This window comes from Microtus pennsylvanicus, chromosome 4, assembly GCF_037038515.1.
Source record: "Microtus pennsylvanicus isolate mMicPen1 chromosome 4, mMicPen1.hap1, whole genome shotgun sequence".
Taxonomy (NCBI): Eukaryota; Metazoa; Chordata; class Mammalia; order Rodentia; family Cricetidae; genus Microtus; species Microtus pennsylvanicus.
Window position 1 is genome coordinate 90,826,774 of NC_134582.1, and position 20,375 is coordinate 90,847,148.

Below are 20,375 nucleotides of genomic sequence, written 5' to 3' on the forward strand. Positions count from 1 at the left end.
GAGGTTGCTCTGGGCTGGAACCATGCTTGCTTCTAGCCAGCTGTAAGTCCTCCTTGGTAAGCATAAGGCTCGGAGAAATGAAGCGAGGCCATGGATGATCACGAAAGATATGGATGTGCTTTTCTAGAGTAGCAGATCTTAATCTACTGTGGAGTTAAAATGCTGCATCCAGCCAAAGCTAGGAACCAAATCCCCGAGGAAAACCCTCTAAGAGAAGCAGTGGAGTTCCAGGGCAGCTCTGTAGCTGTCATTTGCTTGATGGTGTGAGCACAATGTGTGTCTGTTGCCCCTGCCCCATGCCTGGTCCTAGTTGGTCCATTTGAAGGAAGAATGTTAGGGAAAGAATTTTAGGCTCAGGAAAATGGGATTGGTTCTACCAATAGAAATGTGGTGTTTAGAGTAAGAGGGTTGATAGTTCATCTACGTTCTGAGAGTGCTCCCTTACATTGTTGACAGCTAGAGAGAATTGAGAGCAAAATGCTGGTCAGGCATGTTGACACTTGTCCAAAATCCCAGCATTCTGGAGGTGGAGGCAGGAAGATCTTAAGTTTGAGGTCAGCCTGGATTACATAGTGAGATCTTGTCTAAAAAAAAAAAAAACTGAAGAGAATGTTCTAGAGCAGCGGTTCTCAGCCTTCCTAACGCTGAGACCCTTTAATACAATTCCTCATATTGGGGTGACCCCCAACCATAAAATTGTTTTGCTGCCACTTCCTAACTGTAATCTTGCTACTGTTGTGAATCATGATGTAAATGTCTGATATGCGACCCCAAGGGGGTTGAGACCCACAGGTCTGCAGAAGGTGAGGTGGTCTTGAGACTACGGCAACGGCAGGCATGTGTCTGAAATCTCACTCTCAGTGATCTCCACATCTGTGGAAGTTGGAAGGAAGGAAAGCTGGGTCGGATCACTGAGAAGTGGAGAGGGGAGGGGCTAGAGGGAGGGAGGCAGAACTTTTGGAGCTGATTAGCTGCAAAGGCAGGAACTAAGCTGAACCGCCTCCTCTCCAAACAGCCCAGTAGCCCCCATGCGGAAGAAAAGTGCCGTTTGTGTGACCCAGCAAGAAGAATGGGATGTACAAGTCATGACAGAAGGGGAGAGAGGAGCGCTGCAGCTCTTGGTGGATGAGAAACCCTGGAAAGGGAATGTGCTCCTGGAGTTTTCCTGAGTTAGGGAGATTACCGTCAGCGTTGGTGGAAACGCAGTCATTTCCAGCTTCAGGTGGGAAGCTGGATTAGATGTCTGTGAATTGTAACTGTCTATAAGCAGTTTCCATTTCCGTCTGGCATTTAAAAACATCATCCCAGGGCCAGTGAGATAGCTCAGCAGGTTATGACACTTGCTGTCAACCTTGACAACATAGGCAGGATCCCTGGAGCCCACGAGGAAGAAGGAGAGAACTGACCCCAGTAAGCCATCCTCTGACCTGTGCATATACAACATAAGTCAGTGACAACGTTATTCATAAATCCCTCCTTTGGGAGCTCGTTCTATTCATAACAAAACTATATGTTTCACAGCTAATTCTTAGGCCCAAATTATGGATTTGTATGAAAAGAGAAAGTATAATAAAATTGACATTTTAATATTTTTAAAGTTACATTTCAAAAATATATTTTTGAAAGGAAAGTTTAAGAAATGCTTAAGCATTCATACCAAAAATTTCTCAGTTTTGGCTTGTTACCGACAGATGTCTTTGTTGTTATAAGGTGAGCAATGTAAAGTGTAGGACTTAAGAGATTGCCGAATGACGCATTCATGGCAGTTAATAATTACGTACTTGGGAATTCCTAAAATAGAGATTTTAGGTGTTTGCACCACAAAAAAGTGGTAAGAGAATGTATAAGTTTATTTGACTTGGCCCCTTAAAAAGTGTATGTATATTTCAAAGCATGTCACACACTCTTAACATATAATTTTTATTTATTGATTATAAATTAATTCAAAGTACAAAACTGAATGTAGGGATGTAAATTTTAGCTCTAGTGGTAATACTACATGTAAAGTTCACTTGGAATGCTCCGATGTCTGCAGACTGGTTGATAATCCTGTCATTTGAGTTTTCATTTCTGGACAGGTGTGATGGGTCCACCAGCAATGTTAGAAGTTGGTGTGAATGACAGCACACACGTGTCCTTCCCTTAGTGACTGTAAGGTGGAGGTGGGTGTTGTGATGTACATTAGTGTTCATGAAGTCGTAATAAAAAAATCCTGTTCTGGTGAGAAATATTTTAGCAGCAGCTACTTCCACTGCCACAGGAAGGAGGCATAGATAACTGAAGTCCAAGGCCACACAGCTTTCACTCGTGAGCATCCAGAGAAGAGCCTGGGTCTCCTGGGTCCTGCGCTGGTGCTCCCTGCCTTGTTGCAGTGATCATCAGTGTCATAGTGAAGCATCCATCTGTAAGGTTTCTGCGGAATTGGGAAAGGCCGTGTGACTAAGTAGGATTTTATTTACTATATGAGACATTGCAGCCTTTTGCATCCTGACTTCCCATTAAGTGCGTGTGAGCTGAGAGTCTTCTGGGTTTAATATAGATAGGCTTTACTCTGAATGATGTTACCTGGGGAGGAGTAACCATGGTTGGCATGGTCAGGTGACCTTCTTTGAAGTTGAGTGGTTCCTCCATTAGAGGAGTCTATGACTAGAGAACAGCAGAATAAGATGAACAATTTGGTGAAGAGCGACTCTAAGTAAGCACTGCATGGCTGTCTTCTGTGGCTGTTGCCAGGGCTTTCTTCCTAAGTCTTTTAGTAGACAGAGGACCCAAGTACTAGAGACACTGTGGGCATGTCAACAGTGCAGTAGACAGCTGCATCTTCCCACAGTGCCTGTTTGTCAGTACAGCAGAGGAGGCTCCCTACTTAAAATCAGATTCCAGATACCCACGGTGGACCATTGCAACTCCAACCAAGCTTCACCCTGACATCTCTGCCAGGCTTGATGCTGGCTGCCACAGCCACCTACGTTTCCACCCCTCAGGCTGCTTTAAAGCTACACAAGTAAGTTAGACTTTCTCTTTCTACACCAGCAGTGATTTGAGAACGCATTCATTCTAACGTCTCTTTCTGTGACTTTTCTAACATGCCTAAACCCCACACACATTTTTATTACTCAGTCAGATGGAAACTTCCAGTCCTTGCTTCTCCAGAGACTAATTTTACTCTATTGGAGAAAAAACTAGAACATTGATCAGACTAAATTGTCACCAAAAAGCTCCCAGTCCTGAAAGTATTTCTGCTGAAGGAAGAGTCAGGCAAGGTTCTCCCTCCTCCCTTCCAGGTCTGTCATCACCACCTGTTGACATCGCTGGGTTTATTCTATTTTCTCTTTTACAAGGTGAAGAAAAAACACTACAAAGCTTTCATAGCTGTGTTAACTGCAGTAATCTCATGCTGTAACTGATAGATGTTTGAAAAGTATGTTTTGAGAGTTGAAAAATTAGATAAAGAATTCTGCCTAGAAAATATTTTCAAAACCAAAAAATCATGATATATCAATTAGTATAATATTTATTTTGTAGAAATCAGATAGTTTTTAGTAGTTTCTCTAGGGAACATATTGAGGCACACACTTTAAAAAAGGAGTTTGGTTGTACTCTCTTATACATGTGGCTTTGAACAGCTAGACTTTTATTATAAAGCTGTTTTTACTTAGCACTTTGAAGAAAATTAGAACATACAGACTTTCCCTTGTGATTGGTGAAGGGGAGGGAGTGTGATGGGATCTATGCAGGCCACTGAAAGTCTGCAGAAACATCTGTTGTTGCTGACCACAGAAGTCTTCTCTCTTCCCACGGTGGGAGGCCCTCTCTTCTCTGAATTTCTAAGGTGCAGGTACAGAGGAAGGCCATGTATTGATACTTCTGGAATATCTAGGTGGGAAATTGAAACATTTGCCTGTGGGATTGGGGAACAAACTTATCAGGCATTTCATGTTAACCAGCCTCTCTCCACATAAATCATTAATTAGGTCAAGGTTCCTTTTGTGAGTTTTGTATTTTTGTTTCAAAATCCATGATAATTTCATGCTTGCAGCTTGCCAATATTTGGTCAGCAGTATCTCAGAGTTCTTTTTGTATGAATCTGGCACTCTTCCTACCAATTTTGAGCCTGGAAAAGAAGAAAGAACAAGAGGATTGTCTCTTTAAAACTTCAAGCCTCAGAGGGCCTCAGAGAGCATTTACTCATAACACTTAATAACTTTTGAACGGTAATTTAAAAAAGTAGCCTCCAGAGACTGAATAAGAGGTATAAAGTGATTACATTTAATTGGGATCATTTTGTACTAAAAGTGATTTCTACTGCCTAATGATAGAAATATTGATAGTAAGAAAAGGGGTAGTAAGGTTTCATTGGAACAGGAGCCAAGAGGAAACCAAAACAGAATTTCTGATGTTGCTGAATTCTGAAAACAAGGATCAAAGTTTTGTATTTATATTATTTTGACTATATGTTAGCAAAGGCATTGGCTTTGTTACTGTGTGCAGCTCATAATACTTCTGTCTTCTGCTCCCAACATCTATAGACAGACACTTTGACACCACTTCCTTCCCTTCTCTTCCCTAAAGGGCATGTCCATTGGCCTCATTGCATAATGATTTACTAGTATTGAACAAATGAACGTGAACTGTTAACATCCTTATGATGCTTAAATAGGTGGGAGCTGAGTACCTGAAGCTAGCTTGCAGTCTCTGTCACAGAGGCCAAAGAGAATGAAATTCCTAGTCTTTGCACCCACAGCCCAAGCTCATTCTGCCTTTTGATGGTCTGCAGTCCTCTTAATAACCATTAATGGCTCTCACCTGATACTGGAAAAGCTAAGGGAGAGGTGTACCACTCCTTCACCTCCTAGCAAAGACGGCAGCTTGGGGTCAGCTGCCACTCTAGTGATGATACACTGCCAACAGAAGAATGTGTCTAAGGGCTTCATTCAGCACGGCTAGAACCTATTCCTCAACAGAGCCCTTTATGAGTTGGTCTCACAGCTTAAGGGAAAATACCAACTAGATCAACCACATGGCTCTTGCATTCTCTTGTAGGAAGTAGCAGTTAAAATACATCTTACTTTATTAAAAAATATTGAAATGCTGTAGATATCTTTATAATATATAGCTTTATCTGGAAATAATGCAAACCTTTGTTTGGAAAATTAGGAATAAAATCTGGCCCATATTTTCCCATGAAATCATTAGAAGCTTTGCTTTGTTTCATACTCAAAGGGATAGCACTTGTCCATGAGAAGCGCCGACCTGCTTCCCCTCTGCTCGGCACTTGACAACCAGAGCACATGCGAACACAATTCCCTTTCATCGTGCTTCTGCTTGTGAAAGAGCCTCATTCTTCCGTGTCCCTAAGACACGGAACTGCAGTTGTCGTGACTGTTCTGAGGACAGAGTCTGGCTTTGGCTTGATCTGCAGGAGTTTTACATTAGCTTACACTTCCTGTGGAAGCAGAAGTCGTGATGGCTGTGACAGAGATTTTGACCTAATAGAATTGCTGATTGTGCAACTGGGGCTCCTTGTTTAATGTGTAGTGGATTTCATTTTACACAATTAACATTAAGGGGATTTATTTAATATTGTTTAATAAGAAAAATGTTTTTTACCCATTCTCTTGGAGGGAAGACCTTAACTTTTTTTCAATTATATGCATTTTCTAATTATTTAAATTGATTTCATTGTTTATATTCACTGAGCATAGTACTGTGATACATAAGGACATTTTCACACATGCATACATCATACATTGAGTGTCCCCCTCATCCTCCCTGTTCTCCCATCTCAGCCCACCTCCTCCTCCTTCTAATTGCCTTATTTTCCTAGAGTCTCACCTCTGTTTTCTTATCATGTGTGTATAAACAGTTTTACATATGTATGTAAAATCTACCATAACAAGAAAACATTAATTTTTGGTTTTCCAAGTTTGGGTTTGTTCGCTTAATATGATTGTTATCTCCTGTTACATTCATTTCTTTGCAAACAACTTTGTTCTTTATTATTGCTAGGAAAGGTCATTCTACACATATTCTATGTGTTTTTAAGTTCTCTCTTCTGTTGTTGGACACCAAGATGGCTTCTATAACTCAGCCGTGTGAGTAGTATTGCAGTGAACACTGTGTGCCTGGATCTCTGTGACAATGCTGGCTTGGAAGTTCCGGAAGTCTTGAAGCTGGGTCATTTGGTGGCTCTAGTTTTGTTTTGCGGAGAAAGCACCATACTGACTCCCACAGTGGCTGAACTAGTTTACACCCGTCAACAGTGTAGCCTCACCAGCATCTGTGATTTTCTTAAAGACCATTCTGACTCGGGTGAGGAGGAGCGCCACCTTAGCTCTAATTCGTATTTCTCTGATAGCCGGTAAAGAGCCATGACTTTTTAATTGACTAAAAAGAAGCTAATATAGTATATTCATTTTATGACATATATTTTATAAAATACCTTTAACTGCTGAGTTAATGCATAAATCATTTCTGCCTTATGAATATATTTTGAAGTCTGCTTTTGGCTAGGGCTGTTGCTTGGTGGAAGAGTGCTCACCCACTGTACATGATGCCCCGAGTGGCACTTAGTACATTAGTAAGCTCAACTTAGCGTGCCTGTGATAATCAAGCACCTTCCCTCACTCCATGGATATTCTCTTGGTGTGAACTTGTGACCCTAGGTGTGTGTAATTTAGGTTTCACCTGTTCTTACCCCCAGCTTTCAAAAATTCCCTCCAGTACTCTGTGCCCAGAGGCATATGTGCCAGATCAGTTCTTTGAAGGAGGCCACAAAGGTTAGGCTTGGTTGACTTTGGCCTGATGCTTTGTGACATCTTCTCTTGCTCCGACACCCTTTGCTGGGCAGGCACCATGTCCACAGTCTCCTCCATCTATGGGTGCTGTTTGGTGCTGCACTCTGCTGCCCCGTGCTCCTGACTCTTCTGGGCACTGGTTCTAGAGTCCTCGATAACAGATGGCTTGCAGTGTTCTGTGGAGGTTGAGAAAAAAGCTGCATCCTTTTTGTTGTTGTTGTTGTTCTTAGATTGTAAAATATTCCTTTCTTGCAAACTCAGTGTCTTTGTAAATATAAGTACATTATTTTCTTTTCCTCCTTTGGGCAGAGTTTTGCTATGTAGCTTAGGCTGGCCTTACACTTGACTCTCCTCCTTCCTCGGCTGCTCCAGTGCTGGGGCTTCTCTCCTAGGTCTCCTCTTCTTGAGTACTGTTTTCTCTCTGCTCATGCTCCCAGAGGAGCAGGTATGGGGATTCTGGGAAACAGAGCCTTGCTACCCTTGACATGACTCCTTGGCGTCCTGTGTTCTACACTCAGAGGGCAGTGTCTGGCCACTCCATCAGTCAACCTCTCTGGACTGAATACATTTTAGAACATTGCTTGGGTTCTTGTGCAAAGTGCACTGTCCTACCTGCTCACAGAGCTTGCTGACAGCAAGAAAGAGCCAGTCTTCCCACTCTAACACATGCAGACAGAAGCAGATGGAGGGATGCATACGTGCCCGGTCACACGCCTCTAAACTGTTCTTTAAAGCCCATTATTGAGATTATGCTGAACATTGATGGCTATAACATCTAGAGTAAAAAGACAGGGAGCCGTATACATTGTTGAATAGTAGAGGGCTTGCCACTAATCTAGAAAACCCTGGGTTCAGTTCCTGATCCTGGAAATACATTTTTGTTTGTTCAGAGCTTGCTTCGTTGGCAGTTTCCATTCCTTAATTTAACACAGCCTGCTGCTCTGATGCTTGGCTGGAGATCCTGCGGTGCATCTCTCCTCTCTGACCCACTCTTCACTTGCCAAAGACAAATTCCTAAAGTCCAGTCCTTCTGCGGTCCAACCTGGATGAGAGTGTTGTCAAAGGGGAGAGGGCAGAAGTGGAGCCATAGCGTTTGCTAACCCCAGTCCTAGGGTGACTGGAGAACTCATTCATTAAGAGAAAAATTCTCAAGTACTATGGAACCCCTAGTATGTTCCAGACAAAGAGGCTTTTGAATAGTTTGGGAGAGGGATACAGAGAAAACAAGATGCACTCAAGAGACATCCAGGCAAGCAGAGTCCAGGCATGGCACAGGGAAGCGCGAGGTGCAGCAGGCTCACTCCTTAGTGAGGCTCGCCTGGAGCAGAGTGCACATGAGGACATGGTCACAGGGAGGCTGAGAAACGCTGGAGGTCACTGAATCTGGACCAGGCAGCCAAAGAAGTTAATAGCAATTATTTGACTTTCTAAAATTCTCCACATTTTATGCCAAGTAAGAATGCTAGTTCCCGAGCCAAGTGTGACAGTGCAGGTCACTGTTCTCAGGACACAGAGGTGAGGGAACTCCAAGTTCCAGGTCAGCCTGGTCTGCATAGCAGGGCACCACCAAAACCTCTTGGAATGGCCAGCTGGATGTCGAGGGGTCGGCGTTATTTGCATACAATAGCCCTTGGTTTACCTTGCTTAGTCCACTGAGTGGGAGATGGGTAAGAATAATCTCTAGGAGTTAGCCGACAGGCTGTACTTGACAGTCGTCCAGAGCCCTAGATACTAGGTAAAGATACGCTCCACAGTCCCTTGTCCCTGAGGGCACATCTCTTCCTCCTGAGTTACCTATAGCTTAGCTCTGACTTGAGGCTCTTGGGAACTTTCTGGCTCTGGAGTCACATCCCACTTCCTGGTTTGCTGTCACTGTATTTTTCGGCATTACTGTATTTGGAAACACGTAAAAAGAAAAGTAAAGATTTTTTTACAGTGTTACACTCAAATGTAACCATCTGTTTTGTGTCTTAATGTGCTTGTTTTGAAAAGCAGTGAACTTCTGGTAAAAATGCTTATCTTTAAACCATCTTTAAAAATTCTGCTAATAAAAAACCCACCAAGATTCTGAGTCACTTTTTAAAATATAATATAATGCTACCGTAAGAAAAAGCTAAAATCTACAAAATAGAGCCAGTGAGATGGCTTAGCAGGCAAAGGTGCTTGCTGCCAGGCCTGACAACCTGAGTTTGATAGCTGGGCCCTGTCTGGTAGAAAGAGAGAACCACCTGATTTCTACAAGTTGTCCTCTGTCCCTCTGTCGTCCGCATACATGTCTGTGTGTGTGTGGGGGTGTGTGTACATGCATGCACATACACAGTACACACCTGTAAAATGCCTAAGACAAAAGACAGAAGTATGGAAGAGGAAGACGAAGGGGAAATAGAATGAAGAGGAAGGAGAGGCAGGAAAGATCTCCAGTCTTGTATTCACAGGGCAGGATGGGGCTCATCTCGCCTGGCCTTCTGCCTCTGCTTCTACAGAATGGCTCTTTATTGTCATGGTAGCAGCCAAATGTAATGAAGCCTTTTTGGAGGCAAACCCAGGCCAGTGAGGTGCTCGAGATGTGGCACTATTTCCAGAAACAGTAGCTTTCTGGAACAGACCAGAAAAGAGCCTCCATTTGAGATAGCCTGGTTTGACTTGACCCCCTAATTGGCGCAGTTAGGGATGGGTGGGCATTCATTTGGCACCACAGTGGAAAAACACTAAGTTTACTCTTTCTTGTTCCCCAAGTGCTGACAGAAGCCAGGGGCTAGGCTGAGGGCATGTCCCAAGAAAGTTACCAAATTTCTGTAACCTGTGTGGTGGAGCTGCTGGCCAAGTAGAAGCAGGCGTTAGTCAGTGCTGCCCCTAGCTGCTCACGGAGGTGAATATGGTGGTGGAGGTGGCACAGGGGGTGCTGTGTTAATGCTAGACATGACTGGGTGGGCAACCCAGGTTGCTGAGCATGCTCTTTAGTTAGAATCACTTGTGGCGCCTGTGGCTTCCTCCAACCCTACTTTCCATATAATATCATTTTCCTTTAGCCTGAAGACATCTTCAGTATCCTCTGAAGCAGTCTTGCTGGCTGCGGATTTTCTTTATGTGAATGTGCAAGTGTCCTCATTTAGCCCTGGTTTTTGAAGGGTACCTTTTTTCTGCAATCCTCAAGCAAACCCGATCTGCTTTCTACCACTGTAGTTTATTTTCCCAGCATGACCTGCATTTCTACCATTTGAGTCCCTAGAGACCCTGGCTGTCACTGTTTCCTGGATGAGCCATACCTGGGTGTGCTTGCTTCTGTGACTCTCCTGAATGCCTATCTCTCCTGAGGGTCAGAATTCAGCAGGAGGCCCATCTCTTTCTGGTGTTTCTCACGGATATCTAAATTAAAACCTTCGCTATTTTCCAGTCCAGCTCTGAGAGCCTCATAATGTTTTTAGCCCTGGAATTCTGAGCACTCTCTCAACTGAGAACTATGCAGATGAGGACTGTGTACGGCTGACTTTGAACTTGAACTTGGCATCTAACATAGCACTGGCGTCAGTGTTTAGTGAATGGCAAGGAATGAAAGACTGGGCTCCCTTTTATTCCTTTTCTTTCTCTACTCTCTCTTCCTGACTTCCTGTGTTTTGTTTTCACGTTGTAAGTACATTTCTGCAACTTCACAGCAGTAATGAGTGTGTAGCCTACCAATCAGAGCTTTCTTAGCTCTCTAGATTTAACGGATTTTGAACCTGAGCAAACAAACCAAAAAAGTTGAAATTTGTTCATGGTGTGGCAACCGCCTTGAGTCCGTCTGTGAGGTTAATATTCTTATCTGTTGGAGAATGGGGTGTCTGGCACAGACCTGCGCATCAACAGCCATACATCTGACATTCTGTTTCTCCAAGATGTCACGTCACTGCCCTTTCTCAAGTCTGGAGTTCTGAGATGCCCCACATGGAAGCTAAAGATAAAACAGTGGTCTCCAGAGTCAGGCTTGACTTAGCAAAACACTTTTTACAGGGATGTTATGAAATCAGAAAGATAAAGTCCCTAACTCACTGGCTGGCTGGAGTGGGTTGCTCATGAGTGCCATCTACTCCCCAGCCTCCCTCCCAAGCTTCCTCAGGGTACTAAAGACCCATCTTTTGTCTCGAAATTTTAGGATCAAAGAGTGAATAGTACTAGGTGTCAACAGCCCAAGCCTCAGATGCCAGCGCCTCAGTTCTCCTGAGCCTGGCCTGTCAGAGAGTCTGAGCAGGAGGTGCTATGGGGGTCATGACACTCCACTATGCATCTGGAGCTCACTCTACATGAGGCTGTCGTGAGGCCACCACACTTGCAGTCACCAAAGTCTTCACCTGAAATTCCTGCCCAGAATCCTGGATCCTGCTCAGTCTTCACCCCTCCCCCATTGCTTGAAAAGGTGTTCCAGACTTTGTGTAGGGGTAGGCAGACAGGCAAGGGCAGGGGCAGGGCAGGATGGTGGTAGCCAATGTGTTCGCCATAAGATGCCTAGCAACAGCTTGCCCCAGTCTGAGTTTGTATGACAAGAATTAACCCAGGACACCCAGGTAACATTCTATACTGTTAATTGGCGCTGATGTGCAAACATAAAGGGAATAGAAAACAGCTCCATATAATGTTCACTTTCTGTCCAGACTGGAAAAGCAAGCCTCCTTAAAAGCTAAGCAGAGATCTGCTGAGTCCCTGCTGAGAACTGTTTATGTCCTATAGACACAGACTCCCCATTCACTGCAGCAGCTTTCATGACAACCCCGGTAGCTGCTTAGGGAACAGGTTGGCCAGTAAGCATTCTAGAGGTGACTGGAATTGAGGTGTGTGACCCCATCTGAATCCACCATCTGTTTTGGGACTCTTCTTACCTGAAGAGACACAAGAGGGGTTGTTTCCTCCACAGTCTTTGCAAGCTGGGTACGACAAGGCTGTGCTTCCTGGCCACTCTAAAGTCTGTAGTCATATTCCCGCAAGCTGAGGCCCCCGCCCATTTAGCAGCTACAGGTTGGTGATGGCGGCTTGAGAGTTTACAAAAGGGAAAACCTGCTTAATCTATCCTCTCTCTTTTAGGAGCATCTGAAGGCCTTTGATAATGAAGTTAATGCTTTCTTGGACAACATGTTTGGACCACGAGGTAAGTGGCCTGCTTGGGAACATGCAGGAAGAATACCATTTGCTTGTAGGAAAGGATTGCTGTCTCTGGGGTTCTGGAAACAGTGTGTGCCATCTGTCCTTATGGACTGTAAACTGCCTTGCACAAGGTGCCCCTTTCCCTGAATAACAGACTTGATTTCGTCTGCCTCGCTGTGTCTCCGGGGCTGGAGGGGCAGGTGAAATGTAAATTTCCTCCGAGGTATCAGCTATGAACCCTAGTGGTCCCTTTGCTTTCTCCATCGCCTGTCAGCCTCTAGCCGCAGCTCGTCTTCCTTACTCACATGGACACCGCCACTGCAGACATCTTTTGACTCCTCACGTAAACTTGTTTTGTTTGCCATTTCCCTATGCCTGGAATTTCTTTCTGCTATGTCCTCCTCTTTCTTCTCTGGTCAACTCCTCCGCTTGGAGACACCAGCTATGGGCTCTCTTGGGTGGTTTCCTCTCTATTGCACCTCGTTACTCTAGTCTCCCCATTTCTGTCCTGCACAGGCTTCCTATGGCTGCTTGTCTCTTAAAAGCAGGAGCCATGATCCTGTTTGCCAACTGTCACAGGGCACAAACAGCTCTGGGGACAGAGGACTGATATTCTCACTAGATAGGACAAATATTTTACTTCACTTGAGCCTGGTTGTTTGACAAGCCTGTGGGAAATCCTTGGTTTCTACAAGCGGTTTTCTCAAAACTAAAGACAGGAAGGAGGGACTGCGGTCTTCCCACTTCTCACAGCCTTTACATAAATTTGGACATTATTTGGATCTCTTCCCAGTTTTCACTGAGACTCTGAGACCTAGTCTAAGTGAATGGTGACTTCTGTTATTTTAATAGGAACTGCAGTTTGGGTGGAGTTCTCCTTTCTTTCCCCTTGAGGATCTTTGTGGTGGGCTAGCAGTGTCTGTCCGTAATCTCTGCATTCCCTACTTACAACTCTATTGAGGTGAGGAAGAACTGGCCCAGATAGAGGGCATGGCCTCTTTCTTAGGCAGGAGGCCATTGGAGCTGTGAATTCTTGGGGACCACAGCTTTCTGTTTCTCTCAGCAGAGAGTTAAACTTTGATCTCCATGAAGTTCACACTAAACTTTGCTGTCAGTAGGTTAGTGGGAGCTGGAATGAATGTAGACACATGGGATTAGTTACGGGGGGATTGCAGTTGTTCACGGTGCTGCAGCCATCCAGCGGATCCTCCCTTTGTAGCAGCGAGATTAGAAAACCAACACTCTGACCACTGAATCGGTTTACTACAGTCCCATCAAGATCCTTGTCCCTTCCTAAAGGCCACCTACACTTACAGTGACTGTCACACCTAGTGACCTCAGCAGCATCCCCAACCTTTTCTGATCTTATTATGCACATCCTATCAGTAGCCTGTGGGATATGCCAGACACAGACGAAGAGTAACACTATTTATTCAGGTACCAAAGAAACAATACAGGAACACTCGATCCCATGTTTTAGTTGCAGTAGTTATGATCATGTATGGATGGCAGCATGACAAACAATAAAGATTATAGGTGCTTAACTCAGCATCATATCTGAGGTTTTGTTCCTGTAGTTTCTGATACCCACAATCTACTATAGTCCCAAAAATTAAATGGAAAATTCCAGAAGTAACTATTTGTGTGTTTAAAATTATATACTGTTTTGAGTAGAATGATGAACTCTCTGTCCTGTCTGGAACTTGGATTTTCCCTTTGTCCAGTATTTCCATGTGTATCTACCCAACCGTTAGTCATTTGCTAGCTCTCTGGTTATGGAAACTATGCAGTAGCATAGGGCTTTGTATCAAAGCTTTACATAGATGCAAGAGCAATGGTACTGGCAATTTGGTTACTGCAAAGAAAACCATAAACTTCCTCCTTTAAGTGAAAAGGTGGATGTTCCCAACTTAGTAAGAAAAATCCCAATGCTGAGGTTGCTGAGGTCTAGAGAAAGAACCAGGGTGTCTGTGGATTTGCTCAGGGAGAAGCTGCTTGAGCTGGTATGTGAATGCATCTCAAATGGTGAGTGAGGACAGGAAACCACTATCCACCGGGGACCCTGGAACCTCCCGCCATGGACGAGCATGTGTCAGTGTTGCTAACTGCATGGGAGCCTTGCCCCTCGGGATCCTCACCTTATGCATTTCTTTCCAGATTCTCGAGTTCGAGGGTGGTTCCTGTTGGACTCTTATCTCCCAACCTTCATTCTTACCATTATATACCTGCTCTCAATATGGCTGGGTAACAAATACATGAAGAACAGGCCTGCTCTTTCTCTCAGGGGAATCCTTACCTTGTATAACCTCGGAATCACACTTCTTTCTGCATATATGCTGGTGGAGGTGAGTGTGTATTGCTGTATTTGATTTGAGAACTGGTCAGGTGCAGCTTTCCAGACCTGTGTCCACCATGGAACCCTCTGTAAGAACCCGAGAAAGCTGTTCACACGTTGGTCCTCTTCCTTTTCCTTTCCAAAGAGGCCAAAGTGCTTGTTTCTGACTTGAATGCAGACCTGTTTCTGTAGTTCTTAGCCAAATTAAAGCTATAACCATGATTTAGTTTGAAAGGCCTTTTGAAGACCGTGTCGCATACTTTTCTCCTCTTTCATACCTTATGATCCTGACTTAAATGCATTAAATGATTCCCATGCAGTTAGTGTACAGAGATGCGGATGTTCCTTGGGAGAGTCCCACCCAGTCTAGACTGCTAGCAAGCCTGAGTTGACATGTGTTGGCTCTAACTGCCTACCAGGTTTTTGACTCAACCCTTTGAAGCACTGAACCACAGGAAAAAGTAAAATGGTTGCTTTGCCTAAAACAACCAAAAGTTCCTGTCATAATACAAAGAGAAATCTAGAGTAGTATTCAACTCCCTTTGGCAAAAATAAAGGAATAAAAGGGACAAAAACAATTATTTTAAGGGAAAATTAGGATAAAACCATCCATAAAGGTTACAAATGGCTAGTAATGGCATAAGCAGGACCTTTTTCCTGCTGTTTTTAAATTTTAAAAGACTGCAAATCTTTATCTAAAAATGTTGCTTTCTTACCCTGACTTTAATTCATGTGTTAGCTAGTATGCACCATTTTAATAATGGCCATTAGCTGTTGCCATAGTGACCAAAACAAAGCGTTGATGGGAAGGATTTGTGATGAGGAATGCCATGTAAAGTTTCAGCATCACATCACAGGCGACACACTAAGTTTTCTGACACTAAAAGACAGTTTTAGGTTCTTCACTAAAGTGTGCTTAGCATGCTAGGTGTGAGCTGGCCAGATAAAGCATGGGTTTAGTTTCTTTTTTTCTTGAGACAGGCTTTCTTTATGTAGCTCTGACATCCTGGAACTCACTATGTAGACCAGTTTGGCCATGAACTCACAGAGATTCATTCACCTCCCAAGTACTGGGATTAAAGATGTGTGTTACCACACTCAGTTAGATTTAGCTTCTTCACAAGACTGAAAGGAAAGAGACCTTTGTTGATGAGGAGCAAGGCTGGAATCAGTGTCCCAGGAGACTGAGCGCACAGCTTCACGGGCTGCAGCTGCAAGTAGCTGGGTTAGGTGGATTCTAAGTGAGCTTTAGAGTTATTCAGTCCACAGTAGCTTCACGTTAATCTTACTGACAACCTTGTTTAATTCCTTCAGTACAAAGGTTAGATGGCTTTGGTATGTAACCCAGTTAGAGGATTATGAATAGACCAGAAGGCAGCTTTCTAAGGCTTGCTGCTTAATTCTGCTACACAGTTACTATGTGGTTAGATAGGTACCACAGAACTGGCGACAGCCTGAAAAATCTGCTTAATACAGGACATGCCCTGGGCAAACAGAATCTACCCTGTTCACTAAGGGGTTACCCCACAGTTGTACTGTTACTATAGAAAATATATGCTTAACCCATCAAGTACAGCTTTCATCCTGCAGATGTATTCAATTGTATTTATGGGCAACATATCTTTCTTAGTCTAAAAAAATGTACCAGCACCCCTCCTCCCCAAAATGCCACAAGTGGGGAGCTTAGGACAGGAACATAAAGCCCAGGAGGCTGCTGGGACCTGACTCAAGACAGGAGTACATTGGGAAATCCCAAATGTTCTGCTTTCACTGGACTCATCTGTCCTCAGAACCTTCAGTTATATTTACATTACCTAAAGCTGGTGTTGTTAGACAAGAAATACTCGAACTACATCAGAACTGTGAAGAGGAACCCAAGCTTCCAAACATTAGTTATTAGTATTGTAAGGGCAGAAGTAAGTTCTAGGCATTTGCCTGGAAAACCTTATATTCTAGAATTTTACATTGTTGCAGGGAGAGAGCCACTTTAGTAGACTTTTCAATGAGGAATTTAATAGTTTTGTTTTCTCTTGTCATAGAAAGACTAGAAAAGAATGAGTCGGGAGCTCTGAGTTCTAGTGACGATGCCACCACTCCTCAGCTGTGCAGCCGGAGCAGTAGTCACTCCTCAGGGACGACTGATGCTCGGACCTCCTGGGAGTGGGACAGGGTGGCTAGATGATGGGCTTTTAAAAAGTGGCAGCTCTTTATTAGAGAATAATGGGGAAGGTAGGTGTCAATCACACAGTTTGATTATCAAGTAGCACAGATACAGTGAAGAGCGTGTTTTAAGAACTTTCTGACGCCCTTTAACATCCATAAAATTATAATGCACATTTTATAAATTTATTGAGACAATATTTTAGTGTAGTTTTCCTCCGTTTGTTTATAATTCTAAGACAGCTCACTAATTTGTACTAAAGTTATGGAAGCTCTGGTCTGAATGGTTAGAAGCGCAGTGTGTGGAGGGACAGGAGCCTGGCTTCTGTGCAGCAGCAGGAGCTAGCCCCTCACTGACGCTTGAGGACAAACAGTCAGATCCTGGGCACTTCTGCCCCCACTCTGAGCAGAAGCTGGTCAGACTGTTGAACACTGTCACATTCTTGTGTTGATTTTCTTTCCCTTCTTCCATGCTTTGGCAGCTCATCCTCTCCAGCTGGGAAGGAGGCTACAACCTGCAGTGTCAGAATCTGGACAGTGCAGGAGAAGGTGACATCCGGGTGAGTCCTGAGACGTGTTTCCTTCCCCTGTACAGCTAGAATCTGGGATTACATAGAGAGCTTCTGGGTCTGATGGAAAGCCTTAGTGACAGACATGTCAAGAAGCCTGCTGTTGGCTACTCATAAACACTATTTAAGTGTTTGGTGGTGGGGCCTCTTAAAAGAGCTGTAAGGTTTTTGCTTCTAAAGCTGAATCAGGAAGCCTCTCTTAAATGAGGTGCATTTGCAATAAGATCCCACCTGAGAAAATGCTACCAAAAAGCCATGCTTACTCTGTTATTTTGTATCTAGAATTATTCCCCAAGTTCTCTCAGGTTTATGCGGATGTAGTTGTCCACGTTGACACCATTCGTTGACAGAGGTTCCTGTCCCACCTGGTCCCACAGCTGTTGAGACGTAAAGAAACACACAGGGGTCTACATTAATTATAAATTGGTTGGCTTATTAGCTCAGGCTTCTTATTAACACTTATAACTTATATTAGCCCATAATGTCTGTGTTAGTTATGTGGCTTGGTACCTTTTATCAGTGAGGCACAAAGTAGTGAAAATTAAGCCCAGTAATCATAGATGTAAATTAGAAATGTCATGATGAACCTTATGGAAGAGACCCTATTTCATCTGTCTTACCTGTAGAAAAGGCCCCTTTAGTCTGTGACAGCCCAGGATGCTGAGCTTGACTTTACAGAGTTGCTATCTACCAGAAGGGAGGAGGGTTCTCAGAGGCAAGGCCAGCTCCCGATAAGGGATAGGGAGTGTGTTTAGGATGAAGCTGTGGTTCTCAGCAAAGGAGCTATGCATGACTATTGGGGTTATACATGGTTACAGGAACCACCTTGAAAGACTCCCTCTCACTGACTATCCAGGACACAGAAAGAACACTGCCTGCAATGAGCAGAAACACACAGAGTGCGGGTTTTAAAAGGATGACGGGAGATTATATCTTAAAAAGGAGTCTCACTGCTCCCTTTCAAAGGTTGCTGCACCAAGTCACTGCAGAAAGAAATTAAGGAAAATAATTAAACATGTCTTTCTATGTGAATTTCCAAATACACAAGGAGGGAAAATTCCCTACCAGAGAAAAATATGTAAATCACGGTAGAATCAGAGACAAGATGCATCTCTTTGTAAAACGTCACCTGAGCAAGAGAGCATCCACTTGTGGTGATTCACACCATGCACTAAAATGTGCCATCTGAGGCACATTTAAAATGTGATCCGAGGCAGGAAGAGTGTTGGACATAGGCGGGAGGGAGATTCAGTGCCCATACAGGCTGAAGAGACCGCTTTTAGGGTACATAGAAGCCCTGCAGGATGCTGATGGAAAGGAGCAGAAGAGCCTGTCCTTAGGTGGGGAATGATGAACAGAACCACGATTGGACGCGTGTTTGGGAACAGTACCCCGTCTTTCAGCTGGGAGGGTAGATTGCATGGAATGAGAAGAAACTGGAGGGAGAGAGCAGAGAAGCTGCACGCTGCAGTCTGAAGGAAGCACAGGGGGAGGCAGGATGCTGTGCAAGGGGCAGAGCGGGGGTACCCCTGGTAGGGGACACTGTCACCTTTTCCCTCTTGAATTTGTTGTAGGTAGCCAAGGTCTTGTGGTGGTACTACTTCTCCAAACTAGTGGAGTTCCTGGACACGATTTTCTTTGTTCTTCGAAAAAAGACCAGTCAGATCACCTTTCTTCATGTCTATCACCACGCCTCGATGTTTAACATCTGGTGGTGTGTTCTGAACTGGATACCTTGTGGTCAAAGTAAGTCTTTTGCTAACTCATGGCTCTGTGATACGAGTCCCACAAGAGCGCTGCTGCACCTCTTAGTCGACCCAGTATGCGCTGATTAGGAGCGATGGGGACCCCTAAAGTGGTGCCCTTGGCACCACAGAAAGCACATTTGCTGGTGGCTTATTGGGTTTCTGGATTTTTATGTTGGAAAAATCTGAGCAAGACCTTAAATTAAAAAAAAAAATATTTTTTTAATTGCACCAATTGTCAGATGGGCAGAGAGGCACAGGCCTTGGCCAGAGCCACCTGACTTCATAGAAGACGACCCTTGCCACTTCAGACAGCACCTGCCACAGCCACCCCCTCACGTAATACACATCCATCATTTCAGCTCTTAGGGAGTCTTGACTTCACATTCTGAAAACTAAGTGCTCTCTGCACCAAAGCAAATAGCTTTCACCTTTTTTTAGAAATGAGAACTCCAGAAAGAAAGAGATTTTAAACCGGAGGTGATGTGCACACCTGTAGTCCTGGCACTTACACCTCTGTGGGAGGAGGTTGTACTGAATCCTGGAATGATGGTAGCAGCTGGGGAATCTCTCCATGTGATGCTGTTGTGTGATTGTCTATACCCGTTAGCACTTTTCAGTCAGGACAGAGACCATCACATACCGATGAGAGCCTCACTTTCTGGGAGAACTAACTCATACACTCCACTGTCCTAGGCTTCTTTGGCCCAACCCTGAACAGCTTCATTCACATCCTCATGTACTCCTACTACGGCCTCTCTGTGTTCCCGTCCATGCACAAGTACCTCTGGTGGAAGAAATACCTCACACAGGCTCAACTGGTATGCTGTTCTTTCTTTGCTTCTCCATGTGGCTCTGACAGGGAAGGAATAGGCAGCTCAGGCTCTGTGACTAGTCTGACTTAACGTGGCCTTGAAGAATCATACTTTGCCATTATAGCATCTGTGTGTTTGCAATTAGCTTCTAAATGGAAATTTTCTGGTTTGAAATATACATAAACAGTTTTTGAAGTTAATGTACAAATTAGATCATTTTTTATCAAAATCTAACTGCTACTTTTCAATGAGAAAATAGACAAATTTCTATATTTACATAACTTCAAATAAAGTCTCTGAGCAGGGTAGTGGACTACTGAGGCATTTTTCTTGGTTCACTTCTGCAGAATATAGCAAGAGACAATAGCCGTGTTGCAGAGCCGTGGGGCCCATCTCCCGCAGGACCTGTTCTCACCTGCAGCCTCTGCCTTTCAGGTGCAGTTTGTGCTCACCATCACGCACACACTCAGTGCTGTGGTGAAGCCCTGCGGCTTCCCCTTTGGCTGTCTCATCTTCCAGTCTTCCTATATGATGACACTGGTTATCCTGTTCCTAAACTTCTATGTTCAGGTATGTAAGATGCAGACGTTCAGGCGTAAGTGACAAGCTGCCCCAGTGCACTCACTGTGCCTTCAAGATAACTGTATGCAGAGGAGGAAGTAAAGGGCAAGTTCCTAACCCTTCCCCACATCCTCCTCCAAGAACAGCCAGCTCACAGTCCAGGTGATCTTTGCTGAGAGCTCGCTCTGAAAGACTGAGTTACATTATACCTACATGTGTATTTGCCCCATGGCCACCCAAATCTGACGTCAGAAAGCTGAACAGGTGTAGTAGCACAG

The 20,375-nt window shown here is 44.2% G+C and overlaps 1 protein-coding gene across 1 annotated transcript in view; it reads left to right on the forward strand.

The window, feature by feature from the left end:
- The window catches only part of Elovl2 (ELOVL fatty acid elongase 2), a 39,737-nt gene that overhangs the window by 14,946 nt on the left and 4,416 nt on the right, over window positions 1–20,375 (forward strand). Inside the window, exons 2-7 of the mRNA XM_075969836.1 lie at window positions 11,853–11,916; window positions 14,070–14,257; window positions 16,890–16,967; window positions 18,551–18,722; window positions 19,418–19,542; window positions 19,972–20,106. Coding sequence (XP_075825951.1) covers window positions 11,853–11,916; window positions 14,070–14,257; window positions 16,890–16,967; window positions 18,551–18,722; window positions 19,418–19,542; window positions 19,972–20,106 — 762 coding nt within the window. The remainder of the gene's footprint in view (window positions 1–11,852; window positions 11,917–14,069; window positions 14,258–16,889; window positions 16,968–18,550; window positions 18,723–19,417; window positions 19,543–19,971; window positions 20,107–20,375) is intronic.